General features: G+C 42.8%; 1 protein-coding gene across 3 annotated transcripts; it reads right to left on the bottom strand.

The window, feature by feature from the left end:
* Positions 1–33: 33 nt before the first annotated feature.
* On the bottom strand, positions 34–22,705 carry CILK1 (ciliogenesis associated kinase 1). Of its 3 annotated transcripts, none has more exons than XM_031610749.2 (14): positions 22,542–22,705; positions 18,106–18,355; positions 16,260–16,314; positions 15,223–15,344; positions 12,875–12,954; positions 11,526–11,658; positions 10,908–11,079; positions 10,271–10,438; positions 9,302–9,598; positions 8,068–8,258; positions 7,309–7,460; positions 5,833–5,961; positions 5,024–5,137; positions 34–4,635 (listed from the first exon to the last, which is right to left on the bottom strand). In XM_031610749.2, exons 2-14 carry the CDS (start codon positions 18,204–18,206, stop codon positions 4,481–4,483), a joined length of 1,869 nt encoding a protein of 622 aa, XP_031466609.1. In that variant the 5' UTR covers positions 18,207–18,355; positions 22,542–22,705; the 3' UTR covers positions 34–4,480. The 3 variants fall into 3 exon arrangements, with proteins under 3 accessions (XP_031466609.1, XP_031466610.1, XP_089992402.1); XM_031610750.2 differs by having other exon boundaries at positions 18,106–18,276; XM_090136276.1 differs by lacking the exons at positions 16,260–16,314; positions 18,106–18,355; positions 22,542–22,705 and adding an exon at positions 16,020–16,191.
* Positions 22,706–22,791: the final 86 nt, after the last annotated feature.

The raw sequence follows: 22,791 nt of genomic DNA, 5'->3' as shown, positions 1-22,791 counted from the left end.
TCTGGCTGCGACATCTGTCACCCCATTGATCGCCAGGGTTGATTCGGCTGATCTGGCTGGCTAGGCGGGTGTCCCCTTCCTCCCTCACCGCTCCATGTGCGTCCCTCCCGAAGCTGCGCGCTCGGTCGAAGAGGACGACCTTCCCCGATAGAGACGGTACCGTTCATCGGTCAAGGGTATACGGTAGCTGCGCTCCCCTGCTAGAACCTCCAAACAAGCTCAAGGTCCATTTGTAGGAGAACGTAGGGTAGTCAAGCTTCCAAGACTGCAGACACATCCAAGTGAGGCACTGCATGGGGCAGTCTGCCATTGTTTTGTGCCCGGCACCACGCATACCAGGCGTTGTTCAATCTCTTTGTACCTCTTCTTTTCCCTATTCGGTCCCAGCAGGGGGAACGACTTGCTCTGCTCATTTACTCTCCCACTGCTGCCCCCCCAAATCTCTGAGCTCCTTCCTTCTCTTTTGCACGCACCACAGTCTGGAACTGTCACACTTCTGCATGCAGGTCTCATTTCTTGATCTCACATCCGGTTCTTCCCCTGTACAATCAATTCCAAGCCACTGAAATTGCAGGAAAATAGTTGGGGTTGAAAGTTACCAACCAGCTTCTACTGCCTGGAAAGGAGTGGGAGAAATGGGAGGAGCTGACACAACACAGAGAGATCAAGTTATGTCCTTCTTTCAGGGTGTGATGTATTTCTCTCGTGGCATCAGAGAATATCCCGAGTTGGAAGGCACCCACAAGGACTATCAAGTCCAATTTCTGGCTCCACACAGGAACACCCCTAATCCAAACCCAGCCTGTGAGTGCTGTCCAAACGCTCCTTGTACTCCAGCAGCTCAGGGCCATGCCCACCGCCTTCTGGTGAAGAACCTTCTCCTGATATCCAGCCTGACCCTCCCTTCTACTCCCACACTTTAGTTAATTTCAGATTTGACATCCAAAGACTAACATATTAGATTCAAAGCTTACAGAACGTGGCAGAAACCACGTGCTTAGACTCACATCATACGGCCAAGGAACTTGCAGAAAGAGCACGGGTACAGAGGCAGCACCCACCAGAGAGGGCACTGAATGGAAAGCTTGTTAAGTAACCATAAAGCAGCCAAACCAAAGCATTGTTATTAAAACTCAGCACAACATAAGGACTCTCATCAGTCAGTGTTTCTTCAAGAGTAACTTTATTCTGGGCAGGAGACTTGACAGAGAAGGAACGGAACAAACATTTATAACCTTCTAGAACAAAAACACTGAATAAACAAGAACCATTATTTCTTTACAATCATACTTAACAATTCCATGCTCTTCATCTAAGTTTGAAACCGTTCTCCTTCATGAAATATCCCATTGGCACCAACAGCCTTACCAGATACTGAAACACCACAGGAACTGTGGCTTTGTGGCTAATATTGTGGCACTGTCACAAAACTTAAGAAGATCTGGATGGCAGAGGTGAATGAGGCCGCTGGCACGCTCCTTTATTCCCAGCAGTCATTTCTACACGTTATGCTTAAGGCTGAGAACAAACAAACAGCAGAATTCCAACAACGATTCGCATAACGATGCTGCTAAATATTACAACACAAAGTAGGAAGCTACACATGATAAATTCTCTGCTATGCTGCTTGTCCAGCTCTCAGTATAACCAACAGGCTGACAACTTCTCCCTCTACACCGCACTCAGACAGCACTGCACATTGCTCAGTCAGGTTAATCCTTACTGAAAAAGAACATCCCCAACATTCTTTGCTTGAGGCTACAAGAGTGCTGTCAATATACCAACATTTTGCAGTTTTCCCACCTCACTAAGCTAAAAGTAGCAGACGTCATTCTGAATGTCAAGATTATTAGCTTTTTTCCCCACAAAATATAGGCTTTTATTCAGGAAAGGAGGAGTTGTGGCAAAAGGAAAAAAAAAAGTACTACATTTTTCTAATACTTTTGCTGGACTGACCAAGACTGAACATCGTATGCAAGAAAACAGGGCTGGACTGAGAGGGTTCAGATATACACAGGCCAAATCCATATTCATCCTGTATCACTTTGAGCATGTAGAGTGGTCCCCATCATTAACAGGGAGAGCCCTGGGCATCTCCAGGGGAGTCCTCAGTAAGCTGCATTTCTTGAGAGGAGATTCTCACTCCTCTCTGCTTTGGAAGAAGCTCAGGCACGTGTGGGTAGGTAGGATGAGCCCAATCCTCAGCAGCATGCTCTCATGACTCATCTCGTGCTTCCATTCGTAGGAATCCTATGTGTGGAACAGACTACATAAACTGCCTACATAGGTCTAGGGATACTTAGGACAGGTTCAGGCTATTTCCCCTTAAACTGATTATTCAACGAAAAAAATAAATTAAATGATATCTAGACATAAATACGGATATTTATTTCCACCAAAAGAAACAACTATCTTTCCAGTTTCTGACACAAATATACATATTTCCCTCTCCACTTACCCAAACACAACATCAGCATGTGGTATAGAATTGGAATGGTCATTGCTACGCATTAACACTGCTGCTACGGAAGCAGTTACGTACAGTTTGCTGTTAGCACTTGTTAAGAACAAGTGCCTGGCATAGCTGTGCAAGTCTTATGCACATGCTTTTTTAATGCATAGACACTTCTGGTCCTTTTTGCCTTGTGGACTCGCTATGGATTCAGTCAGCAAAAGCCAACAGTGACCAGAGTCCCTCCTGGTTCCCCACAGCACTGAGCCAGCAGCTTATTCTGGGGAGCAGTTTCCTGAGTCCTATGTGTTCTCATGGAAAGAGTTGAGAAGGCCAGGGCGTGTTACCAGCCTCCAGCCCACGGCAGGTGCTCCTCATGGGGCAGGCCCACTGGCACATTTCTCTGCTTCCAAGCAGCCGGATGCCAAGAACCACACCTGCTCTGATCCCTTCAGACCAGCTCTCAAAAATTTCAGCCCGAGCCATTCATAAAATGAGCTCAGATGAGGTTTCCCTAAAGCTGACCATTTCTGTACAGTTCTGTGGGAAGATATGTACATTTCAGCTTTGAAGGTGCTCGTCCAAAATGCAGCTATAAAAGATGTCCTCCCACAGCACTGTAATTGTCTCATCTACAGGACTAATCTTCTGTGGAAGGAGGTGAAGGAACAGCCAAATACTATGATCAAAATGAACCATTTGCTGATAGCTGAATGCTGGCGCTCCTTTCCAGTGCAGAAACAACTTTCCTTTGTCTAGAACCTGCTCGTTCATTTTCTCCTTCAAACTGAATGGTTTTTAGCAGTCTGACATCAAGCCTCATTTTCACCCAGCACAGTCTGGGGGCCTAATTTACAGCAACTGATATACTCTTCACATCACAAATGAAGACACTGAAATGAAGAACTGAAGCTTGAACATATTCATTTGTTCCAAATTTACATTTTTCCCCCCAAAAGTCATTTAAAACAGTTACAAAAATTAAATCAAATGCATAGATACTGTTTCCTTATACACTGCTGCCAGCATTTCACTAATACTTTTTCACTATGAAACCAGCTTTGTCATTCTCAATACTGCCTTAAATATGTATTTGGATCTTCTCTTCCCGACAACAGCAAAAACAGAACCCGATGTTTCTCCTCATTATTCATTAGGAAACATTTAAGCAAATTTAAGAGAGGTAGGTCCACATTCTATTTGATAGTGAACAACACCAAGAGGTAATTTTGAAGCAGGACAATCAAGCAGTGTCAGAAAGGAAATCTACTGATTATCCTTTACAAAAGGAGAAGATTACCCAGATTTGATAAAAACAAAAGAATGGGAACGGAAAGCTGGACAGCAGTCCAACAAAAGCCTTGTAGAATTAAAATAATAAATACAACAAAGAAAAGCTTCCCACTGACTTGGGACTTCCAGCAGTCTCTCAGTGGCTGTAAAGGAGCCACTGTAAAGGAGAGGTTAGACTGCTGCTCACTCATTCCTTTGATATACAAAGCAGATGAGTACACAGCAGCAGCAGTGTGGCATCAAGACATGGCATCACTGAAATTAAACAATCTCACTTAGCACATAAGCTTTAGAAAACATCTAATGAATGCCCCTTCCTTGCTCTTCTCTTCCAACACAATATTGCACCACTTTGCTTTATTTTTTGTTAAACTCATTTTTATAAAAATGTTGAATCCAATAAAGGAAAAGTTACAATTTAAAAAAGTTTGTTATAAAAATTTATCATATAAAAATGCCAAGATCCCTAAGCCATATATACAAAAGGTATCAGATTTATGAAAATAATTGGACCCAATTATATAACAAAATTTCATACAAAAAAAAAAAGTACAAGATTGCATTGAAATTAATACAAATAAAAGTTAAAAAACAAACCTAAAGTAACCTTCAGGAAGGTCTCAACCGTAGAAGATTTGTTTCTTTTAAATTTACAAGTCTATAAAACAGTAGAAAACTGTCATGTGTCAGTCACCATGTGGGAAATTGGTGCTGTTGGGAGAGCATTTCCACGAGTCACCGGTGAGCTCCGTACTTTGCAGACCAGTCAACGCGGCCGTGGACTGGCTGAGCTGGGGGTGGGAGTGGCATTACCCCAGGGGTGCTTTTGGAAGGTGAATTGAATGGGGGGCGTCCAAGATGGGGTCTTGCTGACTTCAGAGCAGCATAATCTAAGGGAGGAAGAAAACTCCAAGAGGTTAAGGTTAATCGAGGATTTGCTGATGTGAAACAACATGTGTGACCCAAACCTTAAAACCCTATTATACAAGGAGCACCTAAACCTTGGATTGGTAAGTGTGAATTCTGTGCCAGCTCTCACATCAGACTCTAGGTTCCACTGCAATGTGCTTACTGGTTAACAGCTGTGGTTAAAACACATAATTCATAAACTAAATAAAAATAACCCTTCTCTATATGAAGTTCTGCTAGGCTACGAGTAGTAGTTCCAGTCACTCAAATAATTACAAAGGAAAGCACCAATCTATAACATAATGCTGCATATACAGAATAACCAAAGCAATGAGCAAGGAACTAAGAGGATGGTGGTACCACACTTACTTGAAGATGGATCTGCAATTGGTGCTAACTGAACCCTCTGCCCAGCAGAGCCTACTTCCTTCTTCAGAAATGAAGGGATATAACCACCAGGTAGACCACTTGATCCTATAGGACCTGAAAGAAAAAGCAAGGAACCAATGCAATACATCTGCACAGGTAACATAGGTGTGAAGTGATGGGCCATATTTGAGATGAAAGCTGAACAGGGACTGATGGAAACAAAAACTTTGCCAAAGACACTGAAAGTCTGCAGATCCTTTATATGCCTGTGTTTATCCCTATAAACTGGGATAGACTCATGTACCAAATTTGGAAACTCATCACCAAACTTGTCCCTAATATAAGAGAAAACAGACTTGCCTGACCTTTTGGATAAGCTTTGTTCCTTTTGGAAGAAAACAGTTATAAATAAAATAATCTAGAGTTATACTACAGCTGTATGCTAAAGTAGTCAGCATGGACAGATCCACAACACACATTCCTGTAACACAATAGAGCAGCAAAGCAGTGGCAAAACATATTGTGGGAAATGATGGTAATGAGAAGGGGAAAACCTAATGACATCCTATGAAGCTAGCAAAAAAAAAGTCAAAAAGCGGTAGAGGAGCCAGGAAGGAGCCTGGCTATATATATATATACATATATATAATAAGGTTCTCATGTAGTTTAGCCATTTACATTCAGCCATTTAGCTCATTTACCAGGCTTAATAAAAGGAATAGGCACAGTAGCATGTATCTTTGGAGATGGCAATGTACTAGAAATGGGTGACCCCAAAACAGCTATGTGGAATTGTGGGACCATCATACCTGAATTTATCCTGTTAATACTTCCTCCCAAAACTGAAGCTTTCCCAGGCAAACCAGAACTGGGCCAGGGATTACACGGAACAGACTCCTTGCTTGAAGTGGAGACCATGCTATTTCTTGTGTTTACTCCTATTACAAAAAAAGTAACAATTACCATGCTGAAAATCTCATATTACACAGACTTGCACACATTCCATCTGATACACAACTGTGAAATAACTATTAAGTTCAGTGAACTCAGCCAAAACCTTTTCACCCTACCATGCCTCTGGCTTACTTCCCATCCTCTCATACTTTATGAGAGGCCACAAGCCCACCTCCTGAAATTATACTTGTGTAAAAAGTCCCACTAGTGTCAATGGCTGTCTATGCCAATGCAGGGTCCTTACCATCAAGGCCACAAATTCTGTGCTTCACACCAAACACAACATTATACAGCCTGACAAGATACCTTGGGTCTAAATAAAGGTAGGTAATGTCTCTCAAAGTATGGTGCTCTTCTCTGATGTATCTACTGAAACCACTGCGTTTGCAAACAGTTTGCAGTAGAATTCATACATCACGTGTTATTTGTGTTCAATACACAGACTGTAAGGTGTAAGCAGGGTATCCAACATGCAAGGATATGCCCACGGTTTACAGTAAAGCTAAAGCAGGCTTGGGATTAATGGATTTTATTACCTCCTTTGATAACAGAACTTTTAGCTACCAAACTCTATTTAAATGAGACAATTTGAAAGTGTCTGAAATGGTGAAGTCACACACCATCTTTTTTTTTTTTGTTTTTCCAGGAAAAAAGACCAAGTCTTACATCACAGGCTCTTCTCCTTCATCAACTTTGGAGTATTCATTCTATAAGTTAAGGAACAGCTGATACTGCCTTTGTAAACAGAAATTATGAAACGGGACATATTTATATTCAGTTCATTTTAATTACAGGCAGTCACAATCCCCAGTCCTGTATTTTACCCTATTTCAGCACTAGTCTCAGTATAACCGGAGGCTGCTCTACTGGAATGCAGGATTTGGATTCTATAAAATTCAAGCTATGGCAAAGCATATTCCCATTATCAGCAAGTTTCCCTTGTTCATGGTATTACATATCCATGAGGCAAGTTCAGGGCACTATTTTTTCCAGTCTAGAAGACCAGCCTTATTCTTATTAGGGAAACAGGGAATAGCCTGGCACATTATTAGACATTTTCTAATACACTTTGAAATATAAAAGAGCATCTGGCAGGAGGAAAAAATGCCAACATCCCCTTCACATAAACAGGATTCATCCCAGTTGCTAGACTGCTAGAATGCAGTTTGCATTATAGCCACCTGCGTAAGCAAGAAAGCTCCTCCTCTCCTTTCTTTAAGCACATCCCCAACTCCACAAACTCAAAGGATAAAGAATAATGTATTCATGACTATTTCATACTGCTGTTGGAATCACAGGAGGAAAAAGAAATGAGTATTTTTTTTACTAACCGGGTAGATACCTAGAATGTCTCAGGTAGTGCTGCTTTGCTGCAGAAACTTGCAGTGTTGGGGTGTCCTGCCGTGGGAAGATAGCATGGGATGGTGCACTGCTGCCAGAGCCAACTGCATCCAAAGGCTTCAGGTCCAAAATGCTTTCAAATCTATAACCCAAAAATTGCTACGCTTAGTCCAAAACTTATAGCATATGTTTATCCACACTTGGCTTTCTCTCTTCCATCTCATCTCCAGGAATCATTCCCTCACTGTGCTTGCTACAGCATAAACACACCGACAACAGGGAACCTGCACTTGTAGCTCCCTTATAAATGGCTTCATCTGTTTTTATATCTCACTTAATTAGTTTTTCTCTTCTGCTTCTAATCCATGGAAAATACAGCTTAGAGTAATGCAAAATATGTGTGAAATACATTGAAGTGGTTCACATGGCAAACAGAAAGCATGCATTAAAAGATCAACCTGGAAATATTTACATTAGGCATTATTTTCAGCAGGGAAAAATGAGCAAGGAATTGCTTAGAGACATGCACTGTCCATGAAAGAAGTGGTTATAATTGAAAGGTCAGCATTCAACAAGAAGCCATAACAAAGTAACAGATAGGAAAACTGCATATCCTTGACTGGCATGGATATATGTTTCTAGATCCATAGAAAGCATAAAGAGCAACATTACTGGGGAAAAAAAAAGAAGAATGAAAAATGATGTGAAATGTAAGGAAATAAGTTCAAATACAACAAAACCCAACTTACCTACAAGTAGTTTCATCATTCTGCCTTTTTTTGTTTTTCAAGTCAATCCTCGTGACAGAAGAGCTGAAATCAAGGTCTTCCAAGTCATCCCACTCTTCAGCATTCTTCACTGGCCTAGCAAGATGTCCCCACCTTCGCCTAGCTTTTGGTTTAAGTTCACTATTTATGTTCTCAGTCCCAGTAGATGCTTTCTATTACAGTGATTGGAAAACAAGACAAAACAGGACTGCACACACTTACAACATGAACCAGGTGATAAGACCAAAACATCTTTTTTCCTGTCTTAAAGGACAGGATTGGTAGCAGAGCTGTAGCCAAAATCTGGCCTTCATTAAGCTTGCTAAGAACACAATCTGTAGCCTGTAGACATCACTACTTATCTTCTCCATTTTATCCTACACTATAATATTTTACACTGACAGAAGAATAAATTTCTTAGGTCTCATTTCCAATTCTACTTATCTTTTGCTATACAGCTTCAGAAGAACTAGCTCACTCTTGATTTTTATTTCTTGATCCATTTTGGGAGTACCAAACCACAATTACATTCATGTTTTCACAAACCCGAACCTACAAAGTTATAAAATATATTTCACTTGTGGCAGCGTGCAGGTAAAAAATTGTGTCTCATCAATCACTTAACTGCATTTGTACAATTGAACTTTGTGCAAATCAGTACATAGCCAGTACAGACAGCCTTAAAGACCAACTGCTTGCAAGAGGCATTTACCCTTCTTCAGTCACCTAACCAGTCTTCTTTAAACACAAGAAATGGCAGGTTCTTATTCTGAAAGAAGAACCAGTTGTCTTCCATGGCCAGTACAGAAGCTTGAACAGACTAGCTGTCCTGGTCATGTAATCTGGAAGACTTAAATGGGCTAAGGTAACAGCTCACCATCTCAATTCAATAACATTCAGTTCAATACTTTTTTCTATGGAATCAAAGCCATTAATATTCTGACTCCTGTAGATCATTTCAGCCATGTAAAAATCATCCTTCAAATACCCTACTCCACAAAGGGGAACATAAAATGCTTTGAAATGAGAAATCAACTTGCTTGTTTTGCAGCAATCAGAATTAGATTATGATTTCAACATACTAACCTCCAGTTTATGACAGGAAGTTATTGCTGCTGTTTTTTCCCCATTTCCTATACTTTTTGCACTTATGCAAGAGAACAAGAAAAAAACCAAACATCATTAAGGAAAATCGATATGCTAGATGAACCTTTACCTGCTGAGGAACCTTATTGTGAATTGCAGGCAGAAGAACCTGGTTCGACTTGTCCTCCTGTAAATATTTACTGTGATCAGCCCCAGAATTGTCTGTCTTACATGGATAGACCAAATGTTGAGAAGTCTGGCTTTGCTGAAACGGCCGTGAAGAAATGCGGGCATGGGATTTTGAAGGAGGTTGTGCTGGAGGGACAGGTTTAATATGCAGAGATGATTTATCATGGAGTTCCTTTGGTCTCGTCAGCTCCTGAAGGCCTAGAGCATGTCCAACCTGGAAGTATGGATATCGAAGTGCCTAAAACATAATGAAGATGTTAGGAGCCAATTTAGGAATCCATAGTTTCTAACTTACCTTTGCTCTATGCGACAGCATAAATTTTATTTCCCTTTTTCAGGAGTAGAAAACAGCAGGTGCTCCTATTTGAGCACCAGGAAATACTTTACTGTGAGAGTGACTGAGCACTGGTACAGAGAAGTTATGGAGGAGTCTCCATCCTTGGAGACAACCAAAAGCTGTATGAACATGGTATATGCAACCTGCTCTGGGTGGCCCTGCTGAGCAGGAAGGTTGGAGCAGACAGATCAAGAGGCCCCTGCCAACCTCAGCCACTCTGTGATTCTGCGACACCTATCAACAGCAATGAAAGTACAGCATCACAGCCTTCAGCCACACATCCAGCCTTCACTCTATAATTCACTGTGGCTGGGTTATACTTCATTTAGGTGTACATACATAGCACTCACATATTTGATCATCGAGGACACACCTTATGCAGCTGGTGCTGCATGCAACAGATTAATAACTTCCTTTTAATTACTCCTTTTTGTCTTGGAAACTGTTCTTGGCTTCTGCTCTTTTCTCTTCCAAGAACTGCATTCTTGAGCAACTGCTGAGTATCTGCCTTTACATAGTGACTTGCAATGGAAAGAAGAGTCATATGCAGAAATGAGAAAGAAAAAATCAAACCTGGCTAGCTGTTGGCCGCTTTTTGGGGTCCCACTGCAGCATGTCTCTCATCAGTTGCACTGCCTCACTGCTAGCATTAGGTATGAGGGTTTTTAAGTTGTTAGGTACACACTGAGGCCAGCGAAAATTCATGGAGGATGAAAGCTGGTAGCCTTCAGGCCAGTCATTCTGGGAGAATGAAATTTCCAAAAACAAAGACAATTCAAGTGTAAAATATCATAGCGCCTAAAAGCACTAGCATATATTCTCCAATCAGTTACAGGCTGCAACCAGCCATTCTGTGGCCAGCTAAAACATTTTGAAGGTTTCACTAAACATTTTCACCTCAAAGCTCTAGTGGGAAGTAAGGACTTTATGTTTGACCATGTCAAAGGCACAAATGTGAACAGGACATAGGAGTTCACTATGATTTTTTTATTCTCTTAAAGCATAGCTTGAAATGCAAGAAACAATGAAATTTCAATGTCAAGATGAACCACAGTCTAATGACTTTGTTTGCTATTCAGGAGTCTACTTCTCCTCTATACATCAGTTTTTACAGTAAAACTACATCATGCTTATGCAGTAAGTGTAAAGTCAAGTAAAATTATTATGTATCGTAGATCAGTATTGCAGAGTGGAATGTTACTGTACCTACCTTCTTTGGTGTCCCCAAAACTTGGCAAATTTTGAATATTGTATCAATTTCACTGGCGCCTGGGAAGAGAGGCCTCAGTGTGTAAACTTCTGCCATTATACAACCAACAGCCCAAATATCTATTGGGGAGCTATAGCTGGTGGATCTCAGAAGGACTTCAGGAGCCCTGTACCTGAGAGAGGAAAAGAGAGAAACAAATCACAACCATCAGCACAATTCAAGAGCAGTCGTATACAAAATCATTCAGCTTTTTGTTCTTTCCAGTTAACAGCAAACATGACTTAAAAAGTTCCTATATTCCTTTTTTTTTCCTAGAAAAAAGAATTAAAAAAAAACTATATAAGCCCATTAAGTTCTCTTATGTCTTCCTGACATGCAGCATTCCTACCACATCCCACCTGTGTCATCAGATCCCCCTCAGTTCCTTTTCTGGTGCTATCTGCAAACCTCCTTGCACCACCTGAAGCTTTTTGAATTATGCTCAGCTTAAAAAAAAGTTTCACCAAGAGGATGAATCAAGAGCGGTATTACATTCTGCAGAAATGTTACACTGCTTATTTACGAGCTTCGTTTTAAGACCTGCAGATTCCCACAACATCAAGAAATACTTGCACTTACCACCTTGTGGATACATAATCGGTGTAAGGAGGTCTAGATCGGATTTCTCGGGCTAAGCCAAAGTCTGCTATTTTCACAAGTTCTGGTCCCATGCAAAGGAGGTTTTCGGGTTTTAAGTCTCTGTGAAAGAATCCTAAAATTCAAATGAAATATTGACGTGCATTGCAATGCCACACCCAGCTCTCACCTTTATTTTCCACCCACACCGTTTCAATTCTTACTGCTGAAGTTTGAATAGCACCACAAAGAGCTGAACGTCTTCAATGCCCATGAAAGCCAGTTAGTATAATGACTGTTCAACAGTTTATGAAGAACTAATCAACTATTCTATAAGAATTCTGAGCATTCAGTCAGGTAATTCCCTTTCAGGTGACTCTTCCTTTAAAAAAATAACAAACACTATTTTAATGTTAGCTTTATTCTAATTATGATGGAAAGTGTGCAAGGAAGTGATTAAAACTTTTTACTTCAAAGCTTTTTTAAACAATAGAAATTGGAGTTGATTTTTGTACTTTGAAGCCTTTTTTTTTCCCCATCTGAGAACTTCTTAATAGTCTGCAAGCACTGATACTCATCAACCTATCAGGCAACAGATATCAGTATATTTTTTTCTTTTTATAGAGCTCTCTGCATTCAGCAAATAATAAACAGTAAGATATCCTTTATTCTCAATCTCAGGTGACCTCTAAATCTATGAGGACTACGGCCATTAACATCAGACAAGTTCTAGAAGGCTGCTAGCTGCCCACTACAGAATGTGGAAATCTATAGAAAAGAAACTAAGCAAACCTCCTAAATGCAACATCAGGCAGCTGTAAAATATGGATACCTGCCCTCCATTTTCTGTAACACAAATTTCTATTTTAGTGCCTTTCACAGAATCATAGATTGGAAAAGATGTCAAAGATCATCAAGTCCAACCACAACCTAACCATACTACCCTAACTCTAACAACCCTCTGCTAAATCATGGCCCTGAGCACCACATCCAAATGGTTTTTAAACACATCCAGGGATGGTGACTCAACCACCGCCCTGGGAGCCTATTCCAGTGCTTAACAACCAGAAACAAACAAAGAAGTTTTTCCTGATATCCAACCTAAGCCTCCCTGGCACTATTTGAGGGCATTTCCCCTCATCCTGTCACCTGTCACCAGTGAGAAGAGACCAACCCTGCTCTCGCTGTAAGCACTTCTCAGGTATTTGAAGAGAGCAGTAAGAGAGCACTCTTCTGATCACTCCCTTTAATGAAAGTTAGTAATGTATTTGTAGTCACTGAAACAAACAAAAACCTTACACAGAGGTTATCTCATTCTAACTCAAAGTATTTACAGCTAAAATATAGCTTACCATGTTTATGGATAAATGCAAGCCCTTGCAGGATCTGATACATAATATTCCTAACTGTAGCCTCAGGAAACAATTTGTTTCTATAGGACAAAAAGAAAAAAAAGAGGAAATAAATGTTAATTATTAAGTTTACATATTAACTTATGCTTCAAAGAGAAAAGGTAATAATAACAGTAAAACTCCTAGGTACACTCTAAGCACTCTATGGTAGTTTACTGCTCCATGAAAACTTGCATGGCATGTTCACAATCTGCTACCAGTGAAAACAAGAGGCTCTTCTCATGATATTTAGCCTAGATCAGCCATAGCAGACAGTTTAATGATGGACCCTTTCACCAACAGAAAATTAAGATTAAGCAGCTCTGTATCAGCTGCCTCTGCACATCAGGAAACATTGTACAGATGGTTTGGGAGGAAGGGGAGGGGAAAAAAATTGGCCATAAGAGTGAAAGAAGATGGTCTGGGCCTTACTGAATTTCCTGAGCTTCCTTCCTCTAAAGAATGATCATCACATATTTGGGAAGTGAGATCTGCTCCTACAGCCAACTTTTCAGGCTTTCTTATTTTTTCAAATTACAACAGAAAGAAAAATCCTCTACAGTCCCTTTACACAGAAATAGTAACTCAAAGATTTAAGAAAATAAATCTTCAATCAGAAGAATCAGAATCTTTACGAATGAGATATCTAACCAGTCTGAGAGCTAACTAAACCAAAAAGAACGTGGTGTGCTGCATACTTTCACAGACATCTGTCTTTTTGGTTTTCATAAAGGAGGTAGTCTATATTCAGCATTTCTATGAATTTCTGTGATAATGCCTAGAGATCACTGGTCTGTATCTTAAGCACTAGAATTATTTTCTCAAGCTTTGTTATTTCATGTAATTAAAGACCAGCACCTATATCTATGTGCACAATTTAGTGAAAGCTGTTCCATACCTGTGCATGCACAGTAAGTATTTCTACCTTTAAAAAGGTATTTTATTAAGTATTCATGAAATATTCACAGAGATATAGTATAATGATAATAAGCTCTCTTGCTGGCTTATTCTTAAGTCCACAGAACAAAAATGGCTTCTTCAGAATGATTCAAAGCAGAAAGTTATTTTACCCCCAGACTGTCCTCTGGAGGATTCTATTATGGTCTAAAGGGTAAAATTAAGACTTTACCAAAGATGTAGAAGATTTTTCTGAGAAAACTGACAGACAAAATAGTGAATCTCCTGAATATGTCAGACAAAATTGCAGGGGGAAAGGGGGAAAGGGGGAAAGGGGGAAAGGGGGAAAGGGGGAAAGGGGGAAAGGGGGAAAGGGGGAAAGGGGGAAAGGGGGAAAGGGGGAAAGGGGGAAAGGGGGAAAGGGGGAAAGGGGGAAAGGGGGAAAGGGGGAAAGGGGGAAAGGGGGAAAGGGGGAAAGGGGGAAAGGGGGAAAGGGGGAAAGGGGGAAAGGGGGAAAGGGGGAAAGGGGGAAAGGGGGAAAGGGGGAAAGGGGGAAAGGGGGAAAGGGGGAAAGGGGGAAAGGGGGAAAGGGGGAAAGGGGGAAAGGGGGAAAGGGGGAAAGGGGGAAAGGGGGAAAGGGGGAAAGGGGGAAAGGGGGAAAGGGGGAAAGGGGGAAAGGGGGAAAGGGGGAAAGGGGGAAAGGGGGAAAGGGGGAAAGGGGGAAAGGGGGAAAGGGGGAAAGGGGGAAAGGGGGAAAGGGGGAAAGGGGGAAAGGGGGAAAGGGGGAAAGGGGGAAAGGGGGAAAGGGGGAAAGGGGGAAAGGGGGAAAGGGGGAAAGGGGGAAAGGGGGAAAGGGGGAAAGGGGGAAAGGGGGAAAGGGGGAAAGGGGGAAAGGGGGAAAGGGGGAAAGGGGGAAAGGGGGAAAGGGGGAAAGGGGGAAAGGGGGAAAGGGGGAAAGGGGATTCCTAGAAGCAATCCACAATTAGACCTTTCACAGTTACTATTTCAATCACTTATTATTCATTTATTTGAGAAAACCAAATCAGAAGGGTAGGAAGTACCTGTCTCTAATACAAAAGCATTGCCAGCTAGAGTACTTATCTAAAAATCAGAAGTTCAATGCCTCTTCAGTCTGAGGGACATTAAAAGTCTTCAGCTTCTAATTTTCAAAAGAGTATCCAATTTATCTATCAGGCTAATCTGAGAAGAGACACGGGAAGCTCTCCTTAAACTGCCTGAGATATGCTCAAAGGGGAAAGACATAGCTCCTGCTGTATCACAAAGACTTGAGTCATAGCGAACTAAGCATAAGCAAAAGATCCAAACTCCTCTGAAAAACAGCAGAGGCATTAAAAGTAAGCTGAATGAGCACATCACACAAGTAATTAAGAACAGGTGATGTTTTTACATACCTTTCTTTCATTAACTGATAAAGATTTTCCTTCATGTACTCAAACACAAAATAGAGATGATCATTTTCCCTGATAACTTCTTTCAGCTTTACTACATTGGCATGGTTTAGTTTCTTCAAAGACTGGAAGCAGAAAACACAAACAGGATTTTACAAGGGTCTTACTCAAACAGAAACAAGAAGATAATTTCACTGATGCAAGAGACTTAGCTTCAAAACTTTAACATTTAAATCAGACAGCTATGAGACCAAAGACCAAGTTTTCAAATATTGTTACCTGAAGTGTATACACACATCAGTATAATGCACAGCTGGTCATCCATAAGCCAGCTGTTTGGCAGCACAGTAGGTACCAAAACAATGGTATTTTCTCTATATGTAGCTTCCCACTGGCAGAATTTGCATCACTTGCACTGATGACAGTCAAGTTAGACTCAGGACTAAGTATAACCCTGGAAATCATTGTTGGTTCTTCATCCTCTCTTTCTAGATTTTTTGTTGGACATTCATTCTTGCAGTAGCAACACAGTTGTACTAGAAGAAAATGCATCATACTGGAAGAGTGACCAAGGTATGTTTGCAAAGCCTAGAAATTAAAGGAGACCTTAAAAACATACCCTTACTGCTTTGCTAGCATCAGAATTTCACACTACATGACTATCTCCAAACCAATTACCCAGACAAAAGCAGCTGCATATACAAAGGTTACAGCTGAGTGAAGACCAGGTGTTGTCTAGCTCCACAAAACACACCACCAACTCCAGGTTTTATGATAAGAAAGCTATCTCACACACTTACAACTCTCACTGGAAGCAACTCTGCACAATGTTATGCATTTTTTCTTAAAACTGCAGTACTTTCATAACATTACTGTCACCCCACTCAAACGCAAAGAGGCAAGAAACAGAACTGTAGCAACAACTTCCACAGCAATTTTGTGGGAGGCTTTTTGCTGAAAGAGGAAGAAATAATTTGTTGTTACCCAAAAATGTGTCAGGGATCTTTTAATATAAGTCAGTCATTGAATGAAGCAAGTACCTTAACTTCACGAAGATTCATGCATTCCTCCCAGGAATAAAACTTTCTCTTCATTCTAGAACAGTAGAGGGAAAAACAATTAATATGTGGTCGACATCAGCTAAAGTCTTAGATCTAGAAGTCTCATTACAGCTCAGGAATTCAAATCCACCATCCAAATATAAGGTGTCATCTCCTTTGTCAAAAAAAATTTTGGATTTTTAGACAAAGTACATTCTAGTAGAATTTTAAAGCGATAGTATCATATGGGATGCCCTATTTTGCATATGTATCCTTTTGCAGAGATGTGAGAGCCTTCAGCAAGTTGGAATATATCATTTTTCTTTCCAGTATACAATCTGGTGGAGAAGAATATAATGGTAAAAAGAACAAGGGTAACAAGTCATGATTGAGTCAGACTAAGTTTTGAGACAGATCTACTGAAAATCAAGTTAGATCATGGCATGGGCTTTCCGATTTCATCATATTCTATTTGTTCTTCTCCTCTATATTTTGATTTCTTTGTAATTTTTATACATATAATTTCCCCTTATTTCCTTATTTTTCAGTGTCCACTGCTAGTTTCCTCTGCCATGCCAACTGCTTTTCCAATTTTGCCTTTCCTTTCAAGCTCACAAGCAACTTTGCTTCAACAGGAACAAACCTCAAACAGATCTTTTCTATCCTAATCCAGAATACAGCTGTGCAAAGTATTAATGTGTAAAGTATGGTCTTACGTGTTCAAACATTTTGATCGTGAATCAGCTCTTTCATGTAACAATACTTTCAGAAGCATAGATTATACTTAGCAACATAACTGCCTTGAATCTGGATTTCAGAGGGACTGAAGAATTCAATAAGAATTCAATAAAAATTGTTATAATAAGAATACTTCTTATTATTGCAGTGATTTTCCAGTTTGAAATCAGTTCTCAGGATATTTTAAATATACTGACATGGTCTTCATTTCTTGAAGAACTTTACATTTTGGTTTGTGTAAGCAGTGTTCTTGCAATTAACATCTTGTCCTGCCACACACCAGTTCACAATTCTGCTCTTAGTAATGGGTTGGTATTCAAATGTAAGAGAACAAACTACTGTTTTCTGGTATGTTCTGAAATATTTGAGTTTCTACCATGCAGCAAAATGAAAATCAAAAGTGTTTCTGGCAAGGTTTGGTGCAGGTAAAACATTCTCAGCACTGAGAATTTGCTGAAGCCAACCATTGACTATTCATACAAAACAACATTGTACTGAAAGCTCTTTTGACAAGTACATCCCTGGGTCAAGGCTGGTATTTCAGGAAAGTGACTGCAGCACAATGCCTCTTACCACAACCAGGACAAATAAGTCTTTTACAAACTGAGGTCATAACCAAAGCAGCAGAGAAAAAAATGAGAAAAATCAAGCAGATTTCTCCAAGACTGTTAAGAAAAAACATAAGCTGAAACTACTAATAATTAATAGAATAAAAAGTTAATTGACATATTACATCTCATTTTCTTTACTGCTGCAGTATTAACAAGATACTGGGAATTAAGCCATGAAATGTATGTCCCATGTATGCAGCAGGGAAGAGAGTGCAGATTCCCAAAGCAGCAATGCAGAACAGTCTAAATAATACACGTGCATCTGACAGCACATAGTAGCTGAGCATTATTATAATATATCTATGTATTTCAGCCTTTTATTTTCTGCTGGAGCTGGGGAGGATATAAGGAATTGTTTTGAGGAAGCATATGGAGCTCAGCTGCAAGCACACGTGTCATATAGCATCTGGAGAGCTCGAGCCAGTGCACGACCAGGTGATGCAGATCACAGAAAAACTGGGACCATCCAGCATTAGGTAACAAAGGAAAATACTTACTTTTTAATGGCTATTAGCTCCCCAGATTCAATGCTTCTCCCTAGGAGGACAGAGCCGTAGGTCCCATCACCAAGCTGTCTGATAGTTGTGTACCTATTCATGATGAGGATACTTTAGCTGCAAGCGCATTTGAGTCCTTAGTGTTTCTTCTCCGACTGTAACCAGTTCTTTCTGTGGCAGCATAAATACAGAGCACTCAGGACAGTGTCAACAGTTGCAGGAATCATGTTTTCAAGACTTAGCCTTTGGTCTGAAAGCACAGAACATAATCCACTTGATTTCTGTACTCTTCCAAGATTGCTCACTTGCAGACCCCATTCTCTCCTCAAAGAAACAGCCCTTGGAAGCTATCTATAATCAAATACCTGCCTCGGTTCCCCACCAGAAGCAGACAGCTTTTGTCTGGGTGTAACTGTTCCCCAAATCCACTCGCTCACTAAAGCTAAAGGCCCCTTATGGAAAGCTTGTAAGCAGCCCTGAGGGCACATACTAGTAATGAAAACAGAAAATGAAGCCTCACAGCTTATGTTATAAAACATTACACTCGCATCAGATAATGCCAAATGCATTTCAGTACAGCACTCCTAAGAATGGATCTGTCTCTAGCAGTGGAAACATCATCCATAATGAAAGATAGTCTGTATTCTCTTATTTAATCTAACTGCTACAAACATTTCCTAAACTTTACATTACTTTAGAACAAGTGCAATCTATGTTGATTATTTGGAATAAAACAGAATTATTTTGCTACAGAAGTCTTTATACAGAGAGAGTGGGAAGGTGCTGGAACAGGCTGCCCAGGGAGGTTGTGGATGCCCCGTCCCTGGAGGTGTTCAAGGCCAGGTTGGATGGGGCCCTGGGCAACCTGGTTTAGCATTAAATGAGGAGGTTGGTAGCCCTGCTTGTGGCAGGGGGGTTGGAGATTCATGATCCGTGAGGTCCTTTCCAACCCTGGCCATTCTGTGATTCTGCTATCATCGAGTCTGGTCCTGCTTTCTTTTTTCTCCAGCTCTCAGAAGATAGCAAAATTCCTGCCATGTGACTTCCGCCTTTTGAAGCCTGCATTCCAAAATCTTGCCTTATTTCACAAAGCCAAATGACTACTGTAAAAGGATTACATTATTTGAACTCTGTAACCAGTATTAGTGCAGAGCCACAACTCTGTATTTGCAGGATATTGCTAAGATACTTTGTTTTCAGTTATCTAAGCCTATCAGTCCCACTAAAACAGGAACAACCAAGCACAAATTTAAGAAATACAATGACAACACACCTTTGGCCAATTTTACACGTCATGTATGAGAAAAGCAATCTGCTTCAACCTAGAGCATCTTCAAGAATGGCAACGAAGCCTGATGAAGGTTTCCAAGGGAAAGGTAAATGAGGCACTGAGGGACTTAGTTCAGTGAGCAGAGTGGTGACAGGTTGATGGTTGGATTACACGATCTTAGAGGTCTTTTCCAACCTTAATAATTCCATGATTCTGTGTTCCTGCCTTTGACACTGAGGAGTGTGCAGAGCAGGTGGAAGGAGCTGCCCTGCAGCAGGAGCAGCTTCTCTCCACACACTGCCTTGGGGAACCACGACTGAGCAGATTTAGATGGAGACCCAGTCCCACATTTTGTACTGTACCAAAGAGCACAGAGTCTGTCATGATAGCTCTTTAGAATACCAGTTTCTTTTTGGCTAGTTTTCAGGTTGCACACCTGCCATGGTTTTATGATTTCTGTTACTGGTATTCCATATCATAGCATCATGAATCGCACTGGGAGTTACAGAGTTAATGCTACAGTTCTGTGCACTGTTGATATTTCTGGGTACCTGGTTCTCAGAAGAGAAGAACTACACCTCCCAGAAGACTTTGCTTTTCTGTTTTGTTCTGTTTTTTGTTTAGAGGGAAAGATAAAACTGCTCCTGAGTCAGGAGACTGTCCCACTCTTTTACTACTTGTCTCCGCATGTGTGAACCCTGTATTGTGGAAGGCTGTATTGCCTTCAACATTAGAGTAAGGCCTTCGGTTTTGGACACTCTCTCTCTCATTTTATTTGATTTATTAGCTTCAATTCCAGTTATATTGCATTATATTGTGTTATCTTGCATTCCGCTATTATACTTAGCAAATTAGTTTTTTCCCTTAGTTTACTGCCTCTGTTTTGTTTTTAGGCCCATCTCCCCGCCCCCTTCCCCCCTTCCTGGGATATGGGTCTGTGGGTCCCCCCATACTCTGTATCCAGTATCAGTGCAGAGCCACAACTTTCGTATTTGCAGGATGTTGCTAAGATTCTTTGTTTTCAGTTATCTAAGCCTATCAGTCCCACTAATACAGGAACAAACAAGCACAAAAGTGCCAAAGTGGCCCAGAAAACTGCTGACAACACCAGCATAGCATAAACGCGCGTTCAGGCCACGTTCACTCAGCATCCACGTGAACAGCTCTGGTTACTCCAGCATCAGCAGCCCTGGTTCCCAGCCCTTCTCCACACTGGGGATACTCCTTTAAGCCTCTGCCTTTCACAGCCACTGACTTTCATTGAGCCTGTAAGAAGCTCACTTAGATACTCCAGCTCTGCTGCCAAACATGACCAAAACAACAGATGGACTGAAACACCACTGGTGCATTAGGGGTAAGCATGGAATCATTAAGGTTGGATAAGACCCATAAGACCACTAGTCTAACCTCCAGCCCATCCCCACCATGCCCACTAACCATGTCCCTCAGTGCCACATCCACACAGTTCTTGAACACCTCCAGGGACAGTGACCCCACCATCTCCCAGGCCGCCCAGTGCAGCACCTCGACACACCACCCCCAGCCTGCTCCCCTCATGGTACTACTCACACCCCACCACCATTTCTCCTCACTCAGAAAACCCAAACGTGGGGCACACCCAAGGGCCACACTAGGTTGGTGCCATGTCCCCCACAGCCCATGCAGGAAGGGCAGACAGAGGGCGGGTGGTGGCCCCAGGCACAGAGCCCCGTAAGGATGAGGGCTTCAAACGGGGGGAGCAGTGCAGGGGCTGCAGGTGGTCTGGTGATGTGTGGCCACCACAACACAGCCCCCAGCTGGCTTGGCTCTCCGCCATCCCCATGGTGAAATTCAGTGACCAACATGGAGGGCATATGGTGCTGACACCATGCATGCATGGCACGGCATGGCTGTGTGCCCACTGCCCCATGCCTGGCACTGTGCGGGCACAAAAGGCCATGTGGAGAACTAATGCATAGACCTCGAGTGACTGATCCCACACCCAACCACTGCAATAGCTCTGTGCGTGTCTGCTTCGGTTCACATGCCTTTCTTTCAATTTAAAGCAAAGCACAGAGTTCAAATCCCAGAGACTTGGGCAGTGACTGCCTTGTGAATCCCTGTGGTGAAATGCACATGGGAATCACAGCCTCACAGAATACTCCAGACTGCAAGGGACACACAATGACCATGAAGTCCAGCTCCTGGCTCCACACAGGACCACCCAAAAATTCAAACCCAATGCACGTGAGCACTGTCCAAACACTCCCTGAACTCCCCCAGCTCGGGGCCGTGACCACAGCCCCAGGCAGCCTGTTCCATGCCCACTGCTGTCTGGTGCAAAACCTGTCCCTAACCCCCACCTGCCCCTCCCTCAGCACAGTCCCATGCTGTTCCCTCGGCTCGCTGGTCACTCATTTAGAAAGATACTGGTTTAAAAGGCTGTGGATGGGCTACAGAAGGTCTGGGCACCCAGGCCACGCAAACCTATACTGAGACTGATAATTTACTTGTTAAACAGAATAATAATTAAAAAAAAAAACACCTGAAAAGCAAGCGTTAAACTTCCACAGGCGTGCGTGACACTTACTGAAGCCAGCTGGAGCTCTACGTACTGATTTAAAAGTGACTTCTGCTTTAAGACATCCCTATGCCATCCCACAAGCACACACACGCAGCCCAACGACGGGGCTTCGTTCCTGAACGAGGAGAGACGCGCCCAGGCAGAGCAGCCGGACGCGCTAGCAAAAAGCCATCACCAGACGGGTTGCAGGCGTCTCGCCGACCACAGCACCTCCGCAGCTCGGCGCGCCGCGTGCTGTGCCGCCTGCCCCGGGCACGCCGCGTATCCGAGCAGCTCGCCCCGCCGCCCCACAACACGAGGCTGGCGCTGCGCCTGGCGGCCCCGGGGCGGCTCTCTCCTCCCGGGCCTGGCGGCCGAGCCCCGTCCCGCAGCGGCCGCCACGTCCCCGCCGGCTGCAGCGGCTCCCGTCCCCGAGCAAACCGCGCAGCTCCTCCGCTCCTAAAAGCACTCGGGCTGCGGGTACGGACAAGGGGAGGCCACGCGTAAAGGCGCACGTACAGCCCCGGTACCGACCGCTCTCACCCGTAACAGCCGCCTGACCGCACCGCCCGGCCCGGGCCCGTCCCCCAGCACCGCGCGGTGCTTACACCCGGCGGTACTTACGCATGGCAAGGCGACGGCTCCGCGCTCTGCGGGCACCGCCGCGCTCCAGGCCGGGCCGAAGCCCGCAGCCCCGCACGGCGGGCCGGAACTGGCGCCATCCAGCGGAGACGGAGCCTCCCTCGGGATGGCCGCCGCGCGGCACTACAGCTCCCGGCAGCCCCCGCTCCTCCGCGCGGGGGGTTGGTCGGAGCGGCGGCCCGCGAGGATCGCGCTTCCCGGCGGGCGGTGCGGCGCGGTGCGCTCCGGGCGG

Source organism: Phasianus colchicus, chromosome 2 (genome assembly GCF_987193195.1).
Source record: "Phasianus colchicus chromosome 2, bPhaCol1.hap1.1, whole genome shotgun sequence".
In the NCBI taxonomy this organism is placed as follows: domain Eukaryota; kingdom Metazoa; phylum Chordata; class Aves; order Galliformes; family Phasianidae; genus Phasianus; species Phasianus colchicus.
Note: the sequence above shows the minus strand (reverse complement) of the source record. Positions and strands in the feature narration are given on the sequence as shown.

Excerpts from the sequence above, each read along its gene's own strand:
- CILK1 (XM_031610749.2), bottom strand. The coding sequence starts at position 18,206 with ATGAATAGGTACACAACTATCAGACAGCTTGGTGATGGGACCTACGGC. Across the intron at positions 12,955-15,222 it reads TATCAGTTAATGAAAGAAAG|AAACAAATTGTTTCCTGAGG; the intron begins GTATGTAAAAAC and ends TTTGTCCTATAG. Across the intron at positions 10,439-10,907 it reads TTTTGGGGACACCAAAGAAG|AATGACTGGCCTGAAGGCTA; the intron begins GTAGGTACAGTA and ends TCATTCTCCCAG.